The 14332-nt window shown below is 46.2% G+C and overlaps 6 protein-coding genes across 6 annotated transcripts; 4 read left to right on the top strand and 2 right to left on the bottom strand.

Moving 5' to 3' along the window:
- Nucleotides 1-97: 97 nt before the first annotated feature.
- On the top strand, nt 98-986 carry CG10063 (uncharacterized protein). Its single transcript, NM_139811.2, has 2 exons — nt 98-273; nt 336-986. Exons 1-2 carry the CDS (start codon nt 207-209, stop codon nt 905-907), a joined length of 639 nt encoding a protein of 212 aa, NP_648068.1. The 5' UTR covers nt 98-206; the 3' UTR covers nt 908-986.
- Nucleotides 899-2907, bottom strand: CG9953 (uncharacterized protein). The gene is made up of 4 exons (NM_139810.3): nt 1946-2907; nt 1746-1884; nt 1212-1683; nt 899-1139 (listed from the first exon to the last, which is right to left on the bottom strand). Exons 1-4 carry the CDS (start codon nt 2731-2733, stop codon nt 1012-1014), a joined length of 1527 nt encoding a protein of 508 aa, NP_648067.2. The 5' UTR covers nt 2734-2907; the 3' UTR covers nt 899-1011.
- Nucleotides 2908-3516: 609 nt separating this feature from the next.
- On the top strand, nt 3517-4530 carry Mis12. Its single transcript, NM_139809.3, has 3 exons — nt 3517-3700; nt 3764-4056; nt 4169-4530. Exons 1-3 carry the CDS (start codon nt 3631-3633, stop codon nt 4349-4351), a joined length of 546 nt encoding a protein of 181 aa, NP_648066.1. The 5' UTR covers nt 3517-3630; the 3' UTR covers nt 4352-4530.
- Nucleotides 4531-4667: 137 nt separating this feature from the next.
- On the top strand, nt 4668-7305 carry CG10064 (uncharacterized protein). The gene is made up of 5 exons (NM_139808.2): nt 4668-5182; nt 5245-5949; nt 6022-6251; nt 6314-6530; nt 6594-7305. Exons 1-5 carry the CDS (start codon nt 4758-4760, stop codon nt 7243-7245), a joined length of 2229 nt encoding a protein of 742 aa, NP_648065.1. The 5' UTR covers nt 4668-4757; the 3' UTR covers nt 7246-7305.
- A 501-nt stretch (nt 7306-7806) lies between these two features.
- On the top strand, nt 7807-13011 carry sgl (sugarless). The gene is made up of 3 exons (NM_057632.4): nt 7807-8168; nt 10616-10754; nt 11238-13011. Exons 1-3 carry the CDS (start codon nt 8019-8021, stop codon nt 12377-12379), a joined length of 1431 nt encoding a protein of 476 aa, NP_476980.1. The 5' UTR covers nt 7807-8018; the 3' UTR covers nt 12380-13011.
- Nucleotides 12979-14219, bottom strand: Surf1 (Surfeit 1). Its single transcript, NM_080019.3, has 4 exons — nt 13929-14219; nt 13739-13860; nt 13482-13676; nt 12979-13425 (listed from the first exon to the last, which is right to left on the bottom strand). The coding sequence occupies exons 1-4, from the start codon at nt 14130-14132 to the stop codon at nt 13044-13046; spliced, it is 903 nt and encodes a 300-aa protein (NP_524758.1). The 5' UTR covers nt 14133-14219; the 3' UTR covers nt 12979-13043.
- Between the last annotated feature and the right edge of the window lie 113 nt (nt 14220-14332).

The following is a 14332-nucleotide window of genomic DNA, read 5'->3' as shown; positions in this document are numbered from 1 at the left end:
ATTTTGTTTTAGGTTTAGCTTTTTTGAACTTAGCGTTCTTTCCCAAAAAAAATGGGATTTTCTTCGGAAAGAGTTGCAACTCTGGCTGATGATTGTCAAGTTGGCCTTGCCGCATTCTGCTTTTTGTCAGGCATTTTGGATTAATTCGTTTGTTGAAATTGTCAATTGCTTCAGTGAAGAATTTTTAATCTGCTTAAACTTGGAAAATGATTCGCGCCATGGTAATGACCAAATGGAGTAAGTCGGTGGCGGGACCACTGGTCACAGCGTGGAGTAAGTGAAGCAGGCACGTGTTTTTTTCTTAGCAAACTTTAACGCCTTTTCCCACCATAAAGACTACTCCACATTGAATCGCCTCAATGGCAATACTGTGCGCCCGCGTGCTCTGTTCCTGAATCTCGACCGCAAGTTCTCCGCCGAAGGTGGCGGCGATGAGAAGCCCAAGAACGTGCCGCCTGGATTTGCGGCTCCAGGGTTTCCATCCACCTTGGGCAATAACCCAGAGAACACCACGCGTAAGGATGTGCCCATTGGCGAGGTGCAGGCGCCAACTATTTCCGTAGTGAACGCAGGCGGTAAACTGGGCAGAGCTGAGCCACTGGAGGCCAGCACCATCGTGCGCAGCAAGGGCACTTCGAACGAGGACAAGATGACCGAGGCGCAGAAGAAGGCATCGGAGGCCAAGGAGGCGGCCGCCAAGCAGTTGCAGGATGTCATGGCCAACTTGCCTAGCAAGGAGCAGACCGAAAAGTATTTCTTTCGCGTGGTTGCCTTCTTCTATGACTTGACCTACCTAACCGCCACCTGGTTGCTCAACTTTGTCGAGCACAATATCGTTCAAAATGCCAAGGTGCAGCACTACTGGAAGCGATTCCACGAAAAAATGGAGCAGGCCAAGAAGGATTAACTCCCAGCGGAGCCGAAAAATATATTATAAAACTCATGCGAAAGCAAAAAATAAAACAACTCGCTGACGAGTACAAAATTACACTTGACTTGGCCACTTTTCCATCAGATTAACGCCGAGGTGTAGCCATCCAGTAGTTTGGCCAAGAATTTGAGTATCTTGTTGCGAGCGGCCACCAGTTGTGGCGGATCGGTTTTCACCGGCTCATACATATTGGCGCAGTGAGCGGTTCCTAAAAAAAAAAACACAATAAATGCTTACATTACCCAAGTTATATGTGAAAAATGTGTTGGTAAGCACATACCTTCTATGTAAATGGTAGGAAGTGCTGCGTTCGTGGACTTGACCAAGCCCAAAGCATGCCAGGGATCAATGGAACCGTGCACGTACAACACATTTGTGGTCTTTGGCTTTAGGGCGCCATAGTTATCATTTGTGGCGGACACCACCAGTTTGAGGAACTTGGCGTTCATATTCTTGGAGAACACATCCATGCACTGGCGTATAAAGAAGTCGACACCGAAGCGATCACCAAATGTGTCAGCCGGGTTATCCGAGGTCTGATAGAAGCCGAATTCGTGGCAGGTCTGATATGTCCACTGGCGCATTCCCTTGGCCGTCTCCGAGTCCCAGGAAACGTTCTTCATGTCCGCCACCATCTTGTCGTACTTGTAGTCCAGGCAGGTGGTGTTCGATTCCTTCAATAGCATATCGTTGACCAGGCCCAAACGGGTCACAGGTGGACCAGCCGTGGTGTTTAGCATGACATCGCAGATCTATGGAGTTCAAACATTCTTAGTATGGACTTGATAGGGATCAAAGTGAGGATGAAACACACGTCGTCAATGGTGATGGTGGCATGGGGACTGTTGTCCTTGTTGTATTGCACCACTCCAGCAAAGTTGCCAGCCAGATTCTCAAAGAAATTGGCCATGTCCAGGTCGTTTTCAATGGAGTCCTTGATGGGAGTGCATGTTCTGAGTATAAAATGGTTTACAAAATTAAAATTTGTGCAGGACGATAGCCTAATCCACTCACTTGAACTTCTCGTCCAGGCTGCGTTGTCCAATCATGTGCTTGAGTAGAATCTCCACTTGCGCAAAGCTGCGGGTCACGGCGTCCACGCATTCGGGCTTGTAGGCAGCTAGAGAGGCTTTGACCACCTCGAAATACTCCTTGAAGTCAACCTCAGCCAGCAGAGGACCACTGGAGCTAATTGAACCGTAGATGAGCTCGGGATACTTCTCGCGTGCCCAGGCGGCCAGCGATCCCGGATAGGAGCCACCGAAAGCGATCCATTTCTGGCCATCGCCCAGATTGAACTTAACCTTCATGGCGGTTACAAAGCTGGCCAAGTCCTCCAGAGCCTGCTCCGAGCTGAGATAGTGCAGATTTTCGGTGGACAGATCAGCGGTGGGATGGCTCTTGCCATAGAAACGATGCTCCAACTGCAGACACAGCGCTCCAAAGTGCTCGGCATAGTGCACCCAGGCTCCTTCGCGCATCCACTTGGCCGACGCCTCGCCCTCGCCACCGATCATCAGGAATACGGGTGCGGAGCTGTCATTCCGATAGAAGTCGGCATTCACAAAGTATCGCTGCTGCCAGGTGCGCTTATCGCTCGACTTGAAGTGATCCAATCGCTGCTCGAACCACAGATCCTCCGAGTGCAGGCTCCTTTGCAGGGTTGGAATCTTGCTGGGCTCCCCGAGGAATCCCTTGGTCAGCCTTCCGCGTCGAAATCCCATTCCGGAAATGGGCGCAAGCAGTCCCAGGAGCAGAAGACCCACTCCCAAGGGCCTCAAAACGCCCCCAATGAAAAGCATATTTGCTTCCTTTGTTTGTTCGGGTCAAGTAGAATTTGCCAGTAATTGAAGTATTTAATTAGTTGGAACCTCGCACAGTGCCTAACTGTAAATAGCGACTGAAGGAGAGTGGTGTGTTCTATTTATATAGGCACCGTTATGTGTGTCGCACTCTCCTGATTATTCAGTTCTCGCTGTATTATCTATATTCGCAAAGCCGGCAAAGCAAAACTAAAACAGTAGGGGCATTCATAGTTATTGATTTCAATCATTAATTGAATTAATTTAATTTTAAGCAGAGAAAGATTTCTGTATGCTGTAAGTGTTCTGGTAACTTTACAAAACTTAATTTAGCTTTTTATTTATTTATATTATTTCCTAGCTAGATATTATCGATGAGCTTAATAGCACCGTAAATGTGAACGTGTTTTGCAAAATTTTTGTCAAGTAATTAAGAAAAGTATACATTCTTGCATGCTTTGATAATTTCCATCTGCGTGTAATTTTAAATTCTCACTGAACTAATTTAATGGAAGTTTCCTGAATTTCAAATGCTTTAGGTAGCTTTAATAAACAACATATAGTTTATTTGAATTATTCCATATATTAGGTAAATATTATTGTGGAGTTTCACTGTGCCGTTAATGCGAAAGCTTAATAAATGTATTTGTCAAAAATTTTAGGAAATTGTGCATGTGTATGCGTTGTTTTTATATTTTTCATCTGTATAGTCAGTTATAAGTAGCCAAATTTAGTAACTAGATTTTGTAGCTAAGTATGGCAGCACTGTTGCTGTGGTAGCATCTCTTTGTATTCTGAAAACGGTAACACTAATTGCGCGACAATTTGGATTGTTTACGTTTTTATCCAGTTTAATTGTAATATAATTTAAAAAAAATATTGTTGTTAACTGTCATAATGGACTTCAATAGCCTAGCCTACGATCAGAAGTTCTTCAATTTCACAGCGGCACAGTTGTCTGCAGAGCGTGAGTGCTACATCCTTATATCTCTGGATCAGCGTCCTTTATCCATTAATTCCTTTTAAATAGGCGAACATATTGTGCAGGACATAATTAAGAAGGGTATTGGTCAGATCATCGACAAGATCAAGACACCCGCCACAGCGGAATTGCTGGAAGCCGAGAAGGAGACCGTTGAGCGTCGTTTCCAGGCATCCGCCTCCAAGGGCCTAAAAGCCCTCAGGGAACTGGACAGCAAAGTGTTCCACGTTCCACCGCATGTGCTGCATCCGGAGCACATGTTCGTCGAGAATCAGTATACCAGCGAAGAGGAGGAGCAGAAGACAGCCAGGTTGGAGGAGCTGAAGGCCAAATACAGAGAGGTAACTTGTAGAACCAATGGAAACTATCTTGTATGCCTCATTTTAATCATTATAATGGGGAAAAGGATGCTTTATTTTATGTTTTAATAATGCTAAATCACATCAATTTCAGAACATGGCCATGCTGGCGCATTTGAAGATCGAGGAGGAGAAGTACGCCGCCATGGAGGATCTCATCCAGAAGGAGATCGAAATGCAGGATCGCGTGCAGCGAAGCTGCTCCTCCCTCAACATCACCAAGCTGAAGCAATTCTGGAATCAAGTGCCCCTGCAGATAAAGAAGGAGACTGATTAAATAAACTAACTGGATCAAGTTTTTTAATCTACATTTCCAATATCTTCTTTCGAAACTAGTTTTAACCCTGGAGTCATTTATAATCACTAAGACTCTTCTATATTCCACTTTACCTATTATTATGTCGTTAACTTAGTTTTAAACTTAAAATTAAATTAAATTAAAATTATTATGAATCCGAAACACCTAGATGATTACTTACTAGTTTTAAACCAATTTACCTTAGCATTATATTAGTTCCTTTGACAACAGCGGCAACCAAGCAACGGTCGCTGTTTAAATTTTCCAACTGCCTTGTTTTCAAACAGAAAACAAGCCGGTTAAAAAGTTTCAAGCACAGAACAGACACAAAAACCCCCTTATATGTTACATTTCGAATCGTATATTTTGCTATAAGCCTGGAAAAATGGGAGACTCGCACGATGTCTGCAGGCAGCTGCTGCCGCGCGCAATCTTCGGCATCAATGGCAAGGTGGAGAATGGAGTGCGCCAGCATCCGGTCACGGGATCCATCATCTTTGCGCTGGGCAACAAAATCGGCATCGCCGACTACAAGAAGAATACGCAGGAGTTTGTGGCCGGACACACGAACACCATATCGTGCCTGGATCTCAGCAAGAGTGGCAAATACATGGCCTCCGGTCAGATCAATCACATGGGCTTCCGCGGCTATGTGATCATCTGGAATTACGATCAGCGCAAGGAGATCGCTCGCCACGATCTGCACAAGGTATCTGTGCAGGCCATCTGCTTTACTGCCCAGGATAGATGCGTTGTGTCCATCGGTGGCGTGGATGATGGTTCCGTAATTGTCTTCGACATGGAGGCATTGTAAGTTGTTCATATCAGAGCTCATGCTTGAACTCCTTCAATGACTTCGTTTGCCATTACAGCTCTCCCATTTGCCAAACACCCGCATCGAGGGCCATCTCTGGAAATGCCTTGACTGTCCGGCCGTTGCACAACAATCCCTACTTCTTTGTGACCGCCGGCGATCGCCATCTGCGTCTGTGGAGCATCCTGCGTGAGGAGAAGAAGCTGTACGTACAGGATGTCCTAATGGCCAGCAAGACACGGGTTTTCTACTGTGCGCGCATCAATAAGACGGATGAGTTTGCCTATCTGGGCACCGGAACTGGGGACATTGTAAAGATCGTGCTCAACTGCTGCGATCGTGATCATGTGAGCAAACAAGGCTCAACCAGCTGCATCCTCGGAGCCTTCGGCACCCACAATCCCAGGAAGCCAACGGGCAGGGACTGCAATCGTTATGTGAATGGTGTGCGTGCACTGTATGTCCTGGAAGGCGGACGTCTGCTGATTGGAGCGGGAAATGGTGATATAGAGCTGGTGGAGGAGCGTACCGATGTGCCGCTCATTAACTTTCGCGATTATCCCGGACCCACATGGCCATATTTGCGCACCCTGAAAAAGACGCACGTTTCGGGCAGAATCTCGTCCTTTGTGCGCTCGAAAACGGACATGTTTTACATCTGCACGGACACCAACGAGATCTATGGGCTGAATATCAAGACTTGGGTGCTCAAGCTGCTGCGAACGTGCCACACCAAATCGGTCTACTGCATCACGTTTCCCAAGTGAGTTTGGATGGAACTAACCCTTCTACTTGCAATCTATTTGCTACAATTGATCATATATATGTATTTAAGGAACTACTCTGGTGTCTTTGCCACGTCGGGCAAGGAGTGCATCCGCATCTGGTCGTCTGGTCGCAAGCAGGAGCTGCTCCGCATCATGGTTTACAACTTCAACTGCGCCTGCGTGCGCTTTACCCACGATGGCACTAGCATAGTCTCCGTTTGGAACGATGGCATCATTCGCGCCTTCACTCCCATCACCGGTAGACTCATCTACGCCATACCCAACGCGCACAACAAAGGTGAACTTTGGGAATACCAATCCTTCTAAGCCTTCTTACTGAAATCCTCTCGTTCAACACAGGTTGCAGTGCATTGGCCGTGGCCTCGTCGGGTCGCTTGATCGTCACTGGCGGCATCGAGGGACAGGTGAGGGTGTGGAAGATCGATCCGTATCGCCAGGATCTCGTCGGCGTGCTGAAGGATCACTCGGGGCCCATAACCTCGCTGGATATCAACTATCTCGACACCGAAGTGATCTCCGCCTGCACCGATGGCTCTTGTGTAATCTGGGACATTAAGTGAGTTAATCTCAGTGGCAAAGTATAGCATGTATTCCTCATTCACCAAGTAATCCCCACCAGACGCATGACCCGCAAACAAGTGGTGACCGCTAATACGCAGTTCATGTCCGCATCCTACTTCCCAACTGGAGTGCAAGTGATCACCTGCGGCTCGGACGGCAGAATCATCTACTGGATGGTGTACAATGGAGCGTTGATCAGGGAACTAACTGCGTCCAAGAAATCGTCGGTCAACTGCTTGGCCATCAACGAAACGGGTGACTACTTCATCACCGTGGGCAGCGATCTGCAGGTGAAGCTGTGGGACTACAACAGTGGTGCTGTGGTGGGCATCGGATCGGAGCACGCCTCCTCCGTGATCAGTTGTGCGTACAGTCCCTGCATGACCATGTTTGTCACCGGCAGCACGGACGGATCGCTGATCATATGGGATGTGCCGCGTGACTTCTGGGGCAGGCCCAATCCGCCGGATGTCACCAAGTATTCGCTACCAAAGACATCGTCCAAAACCAGGATGAGTGACGTGCCGTCGCGGGTGAACTCGGGCACCAATCTAAAGACGACCAAGGGCGAGAACATCGATGGCCTGCTGAAGGCCACTCCCAAGGACGATCTCTGCTGCGTGGAGTGCCCGCCGTGCGCCAAAAAGGATACCAAGGGCGTGGATCCCTATGCCGAGTGCGGAATCGTTCCCGATGTCCGCAAGTGCTGAGATTTTCCTTTCCAATTTCTTTTTGTCGTGAAATAAAGGCAGTTGTCCTTTCTAAGCTTGATTTAACTGAGATTATTTATGGGAGCTTGATTTTCTAGGATAGATTGGCCTTCTCTTTTATAAATCGTATTGTAAGTCATAAGGAGATATGGCTTTGAATAATAGTCTTATTAGATTAAATTGATTGATTGCTGAAGGAAACCAATTTCAAATTCAATTTAATTTGATCAAATGAGTATTTGGTCACACTTAACAACTGTGTTGCATCAAACATGTTCGTCGAACCAATTTTCAAACATGAAAATGAGCAAGCAAAATATTTTAAACTTAAAATTAAGTCTCAATGAAACAAAGAATATGGTAGTTCATATGTTTATGAACTATTAATTTGTTTAGAAACGAAAGTTTTATATTTTAGATTCACAGTATGACCCTGCTGGCGTGTGGTGTAACGGGCGGCTCGCCCCGCGGTCACACTGAATTACTATTGGCCAGCCTTGTTGTTGTTGTTTTTCGTGTTCGTAAACTAAGAGTTCGTGTGCATGGATTTTTAGCCGCATTGGTAGTAGTTACTGTCGCTCCGCCGCCGCGTGAAGTCAGATTTCTCCGAGCGCTCAAACGAACAGCACGCGACATTCGCCGGAAAAAAAAACGAGAACCATAAGTTGTGGGAAATTCGCACAAGGGACAGAAGGAAGAAGAAGCAGCAGCAGACGAAAGGGACGAACGGCGAAGCAAAACAAATCGAGCGACGAATAGCGGTGTGCAACGAAATGAAGGTCTGCTGCATTGGCGCTGGTTATGTCGGCGGTCCGACCTGCGCGGTTATGGCGCTCAAATGCCCCGATATCGTGATAACTCTGGTGGACAAGAGCTCCGAGCGGATTGCCCAGTGGAATTCGGATAAGTTGCCCATTTACGAGGTACGTTCGCTTTCCTCCTTCTCATCGTTTGTATGTACATAGGAAGTGCCACTGTTCTGTGTGTGTGTGTGCTAGAGAGAGAGAGAGAGAGAGCGAGAGGGCACGATAGGTAGTGTGTGTGTGTGTGTGCTCACGCCTTAGCCTTGCAATTTGTGTTTTTTTCTGCTTTTCGGGGCTTCCACTAATCATAAACAAACAAGTCATCATCCCTCAATCAATTCCCGATCCGAACCATCGAGCACAAACTAAAACGTCGATGACCGCTCATATCCAAGTCGGTGAATACCCCACACCTCCCTCCACACTCCCCTTAAGTAAACCAGTTCCCTGCACACAGAAAATGCCAGATCTATTTGGAGATTTCTTGAATAATTCCATCCTATGAGATGGATTACATGGTTTATAGATATACTTAGCATTTATTTTGTAACACATTGAAATACTATTTGTAATTTAGCCATAAATAAGTTTGCTGCTATCCTGCTTGTTTTACTAGTAATCATTTGATATTTAGCCAGACCTACAAAACTCCATTGAGTTTTCGCGCAGTGTAGTCCGTCTTCACTTGAACAACGCTGCGTGTCCGGCATTCTACTAAACTTCAGGTGCTTAACGCACTTGGCCCACAACAAGGTCAATGGTCAGTCCATTAGTCACTCAAAATAAACCATGAAAAGCGCGCAGAGCCGTTTGATTGCTGAAATATGATTCGGAACGGAAAAGTAGCGTGGGAATCGATTTTACTTTCCAGACTGCGTGACCATCGGCGTCGCTCCATTAGGCCTAAAATTCCAGATACTACAAAATGCGCCAAACGAAGCCATAAGGTGCAAGCGGATTGCCTCCCATCCACCACACCACTGGCGCATTTCCGTCCTGGCTTCCGTCCGCCCTCATTTCCCACTGTACATATGTCGAGCTACCCACTCTTCTTATCGGCTCTGCGCCAAAACAAAGTCTCGGGTCGAGATAAGCTCGCTGGGCATGGCGTTTCTTTTCTTATATTTTTTTTTTTTGGTCTAGCGAGCGCACATTAGTTGGAAATTGTCCAATTACCCACGTTCCCGACAAACAGCCAGTATCTCTGGTGAAAAAAAGCACGAATAGAAGTATGTACAATCAGCCAAACACTCAGTATATATGTTTTGTTTTCAATTAGACAATAATTTGGTATTTGTATCCTATAGCAGTAGTAACCATTATCAGTTAAAAACCCATACATTTTGGAAGATGGTATAGGGCATATATTTAGTTCATTCTTATCGCCCTCCTATTGTATCCCTAAAAATAGTTAAAAACCCATTAAGAAAATACACTATTGACTGCAGTCTAGACCGTAAATGTTCTTACCTAGACCGAGTAATTCAAAAATATACTTTTCAAGATAAATTCCACTTAATGAAGTTCGATTGTAATCAATACCAATGTTATGTACGCAAAAAAAAAAAAAGATGCTGTTGGGTGCACTTGTAACCATTAGAGGAGGCTGTCTAGCCAGTTTGCCATTATCGCTACTCACCAAGATTGCAGCACCACAAGCAAACAATTATGGCCAGCACTTGGAGTACTTCAATGCAATTTGCTGGCGATGGCGATGTCAGGGCGAGCATGTCAACAACATCCTCTTGTTTATGGAATTTGCACAATTGGCGTACTTTCCATTGACACCGAAATATTGTCAACATTTCCTAATCGTTGCACTCATTAATGTTCCATTAGCTTTTTCGCACATCGCAAAAACTTATCGGGCAAACAGTTGATATATTTTTCTGTTTGATTTGCTTTTCTATCTAAGTTTTCAGCTAGAATTGTTTAGACTGATAGATTGTTTATCGCTTAGTCGTATCTCTCGATTGAAATGCGATGTAGAAAGACAGTTATTAACACCTGCCCTCCATGGAGAAATTCGTATAAATACGTATGCAAATTTGGCTGGGCACGCAAAACGAGTTCAATGAACATTCAAATCGTATCTGAAACGGAAACAAGTCTGGCTGAAACTGAATGCGTTGAATGAGAATGGTGAATGGGTGGGTGAATCAGGGGTTCGTGTGAATACACGTATTGCATAAGCGGCTTGGTCATGGGATAGGGTCTTCCATAGCTTCTAAATTAATCACTAAATGCCAACAAGTGGACCACTCCAAGTGCGATGGCAGCACGTAAACAGAAGTAGAGCAAAGTTAATTGTGAGATAGCTTTCTTGGGAAAGCCAATCGGATAAGATCGACGTACAAAGTATATATATATATATATATCCATACAGAATGGTTATAATCTTATCGGACGACGAAGTGGGAACGTCACCAAGTGCTCAGCTTTGGGCGCGGGTTGTCGTGATTGGCATTTTAAAGCACTGCAAAGCACTGACTGCAAACTAGGCCAACAACTTGTGGAATAACTTCTAAATTATATTAATGAGGCAATTTGGTTCTTCTTTGTGGCAGCCCGGCTTGGATGAGGTGGTGAAGAAGTGCCGCAATGTGAACCTCTTCTTCTCAACGGACATCGAGACGGCCATCAAGGAGGCGGACCTCATCTTCATCTCGGTGAACACGCCCACAAAAACCTGCGGCAATGGCAAGGGTAAGTACTAAGTAAACAAATATAAAAAAAATAGAGAAATTATCATATAATATAGCATTATTCCAATTTGAAGGCTACAATCTGTTGATCATAAAGCTTCACAAGCTTGAATTATGGCTAATATCATGTCATAGCTTAAAAATAACTGCCTATTAAAGCATAGATTTGTTAGTTAAATAGCCATAAAATAACCACAAATAGCTAAGCTAAGCTAACATAAATAATTACAGCATGAGTTAACACTTGAAAATATTAATTCTAAAAATAAAGAGCATAGTGCGAGTTTAATCAGAAATCGTTTGATAATCACACGCCACTAAAATCAAATTAATTGAAAAAGTAATTAAAGTCATCAAAATGTTGAACATTTCATGATTTCAAACACACGTTTATCATTGCTGGTGGAAAAATACTTTAAATTAGATCAAAAGTAAACATTGACATACTTAAGATCACTTAGTAATCCACTTTTTCAATCTGCAGGCCGAGCGGCGGACCTCAAGTACGTGGAGAGCGCAGCGCGGATGATCGCCGAGATCGCGCAGTCCAACAAGATTGTGGTGGAGAAGAGCACGGTGCCCGTGCGGGCGGCGGAGAGCATCATGCACATACTGCGAGCGAACCAGAAGCCGGGCATCCACTACGACATACTGTCCAATCCCGAGTTCCTCGCCGAGGGCACCGCCATCAATGACCTGCTAAATGCGGATCGTGTGCTGATCGGCGGCGAGGAGACGCCCGAGGGCCACCAGGCGGTGGAGAAGCTGTCGTGGATCTACGAGCACTGGATACCCAAGCAGAACATACTCACGACGAACACGTGGAGCAGCGAGCTGTCTAAGCTGGCGGCCAACGCATTCCTCGCCCAGCGAATCTCCAGCATCAATTCGCTGTCGGCAGTGTGCGAGGCCACGGGCGCAGATGTTTCCGAGGTGGCGAGGGCCGTGGGTCTAGACTCTCGCATCGGTTCCAAGTTCCTGCAGGCGTCGGTGGGCTTCGGCGGCAGTTGCTTTCAGAAGGACATCCTCAATCTGATTTACATCTGCGAGAACCTCAATCTGCCCGAGGTGGCCGCCTACTGGCAGCAGGTGATCGACATGAATGAGTACCAGAAGCGTCGATTCTCGCAGAAAATCATCGAGAGTCTGTTCAACACGGTGTCGGACAAGCGGATAGCGATCCTGGGCTTTGCCTTCAAGAAGAATACGGGCGATACGCGCGAAACAGCCGCCATTACCGTGTGCCAAACTCTGCTGGAGGAGGGCGCCGCGCTGGATATCTACGATCCGAAGGTGGAACCCGAGCAGATCATCGATGACCTCACGCATCCCAGTGTCACGGAATCGCCGGAGAAGGTGAAGAAGGCGGTGCAGATCCACAGTGATCCGTACAGCGCAGTGCGTGCCACACATGCGTTGGTCATCTGCACGGAGTGGGATGAGTTTGTTGATCTGGACTTTAAGCGCATATACCAATCGATGATGAAGCCAGCCTACATCTTCGACGGCCGCAAGATTCTCGACCACGAGCGCCTGCAGCAGATCGGCTTCCACGTCCAGACCATCGGCAAGAAGTACCAGCGCACCGGACTGCTCCGCTCGTGGGGCATTGTGCCGCAGCTTTAGGCGCGTCGGGCGGCGGAGGTGGTGGCATTTACACTTAAAGTTGGCGAAATTTCCAGTATTTGCGAGACTAAACTGTAAATATCCGTATTCTTTTCTGTAGCTGAGTGTATGTTAGATTGGGTCGATTAAGCTTAAGTTGAATCATGTTTAGGAGAATAGAATCGTTTCAAATCATCAGAGGACTCTGTCAGTTTTAAGTGAAAAGTAAAGTTGAATTCTTGCATTTTGTATATTAGTTTCTAAAGGATATAAGCTTTTAAAACATTTCTGTATATAACTAGAAAGCGAATTACTTATTTGAACAACATAAGGCAATGATTGATTAACCACAAAGTTATAAAACGTAGTAACTATTTTTGATCAGACAATATAATATTATGTAGCTTTCCCCATATCGACCCAAACTAACGAGTGTGTTTCTAAATAGTTAAAGTATTCAACTAGGCACACCCGCAAGGGAAACCCTCGAACCGTATTTGTATTCATATTCCTATTCCTATTCCCCTGTCGATCCGCCACTCGAGGATCGGTAGTTGCAATATTAAGTCCCAGCAGGACAATAATCCCCTCCTGCGGCGGGCCAATAAAAACCAGCATTTACACGAGAGCATGTAAATTTTTATAATAAAAATAACAACAGTGCGTTTGATTTGGGTTCCCTTTTTCAGAAGGGTATCCTCTTGACTATTTGGCGGTACCACAAAAAGGAGGTGGCCGCCGATAGACTGAACCAGGTCACCAGGTACGACAGATGATCGTTGCGCAGGGTAACGCGTGTCTGTCCACCGATTGGAGCATGTGCAGCCGTTTGCGGATCGTAGACGGCGTCCAGGAACACAGGAGCTGCTCCTGTGGCGGCGCACATGCGCGCCAAGTCGCGATAGAGATAGACATTGCCCTTGTGGTCGGGTGTGAACTGCGGACGCGCCTCTCCTTTGCGCACGACGGCGGTGAGCTCCACTTCCGCCTGTTGTTGGCCCAGCGGCCTGGTTTCCGGCTCCACTTGCTTGCGGGACACCCAGCCCCGATTGACGAGCACTATGTCGCTGGGGGCGAAACGATATTAAGATGATTCTATGGGATTTCCTTGAGCACAACTTACTCTCTATCTGCCAGCTGAAAAGGGGTTACTATTAGATAGCCATTGCCCGAGTCGCGCTGCGAGAAGAGTCCTCCTTGGGTTTCCACGCCATCGGGCCGTATCAGCGATCTCGGACCCAGGCGCATCTCCTTGTCGTGAAGGAAACGTCCACGGATCTTGACCAGGCGGTACTCCATTTGGGCCAAGTCAGTGAGACTACAGGAGGGAATACACTATAGTGGGTGGGTATATAGTGGAGAATATGTGGGCAAACCTACTCGTCTGGTAGAGCCACAGGCGCCGTGCTCAGCTGCTTGTTGAGATCCTTGATCAACTGCTCCTTCCAAATCTTGCGCTTCACTTGCCAGCAGCCCAAGCCAAAAGTGGTGGCCGGTATGAGCTGGGGATTGGTTAATGGACAACAAGGATTAGTTGTGTGTATAGGTAGAGGAGTTGGTGTCTACCCACCAGGAGGAACCATCCCAAAGGAGCTATCTTCTCCTTGTCCTTCGCCGCCTGATTGGGAATACTGGTTGTCCAATTCACCGGCGGTCGCTGTTGTGTCATCTTTCTGGTGATTAATCTCGGATTGTTCGCGGTGCCCGGGTTTCGGAATACAGTCTGTATATTAAAGGCCACTTGCCGGCACATTTGGTTCCCCAAACGTATCATACTTTCTTTTATTTTGCTCTAAATTTTCTATTTATTTATTTATTTACATTTCCAACTGGAAGTTGATAGTAAGACCGTTTTGCACTGTTATGAACGGATAATAACTTCATGCGGTCACACCACTTCCGAATGTAAGCTCTTCTTGATTTTATGAATTAAGACTGCAAAGGTTTAAAGTATATAAAAAATAAAGTAATAGT

This window comes from Drosophila melanogaster, chromosome 3L, assembly GCF_000001215.4.
Source record: "Drosophila melanogaster chromosome 3L".
Lineage (NCBI taxonomy): Eukaryota > Metazoa > Arthropoda > Insecta > Diptera > Drosophilidae > Drosophila > Drosophila melanogaster.
This window is presented reverse-complemented; position numbering and strand designations above follow the sequence as displayed.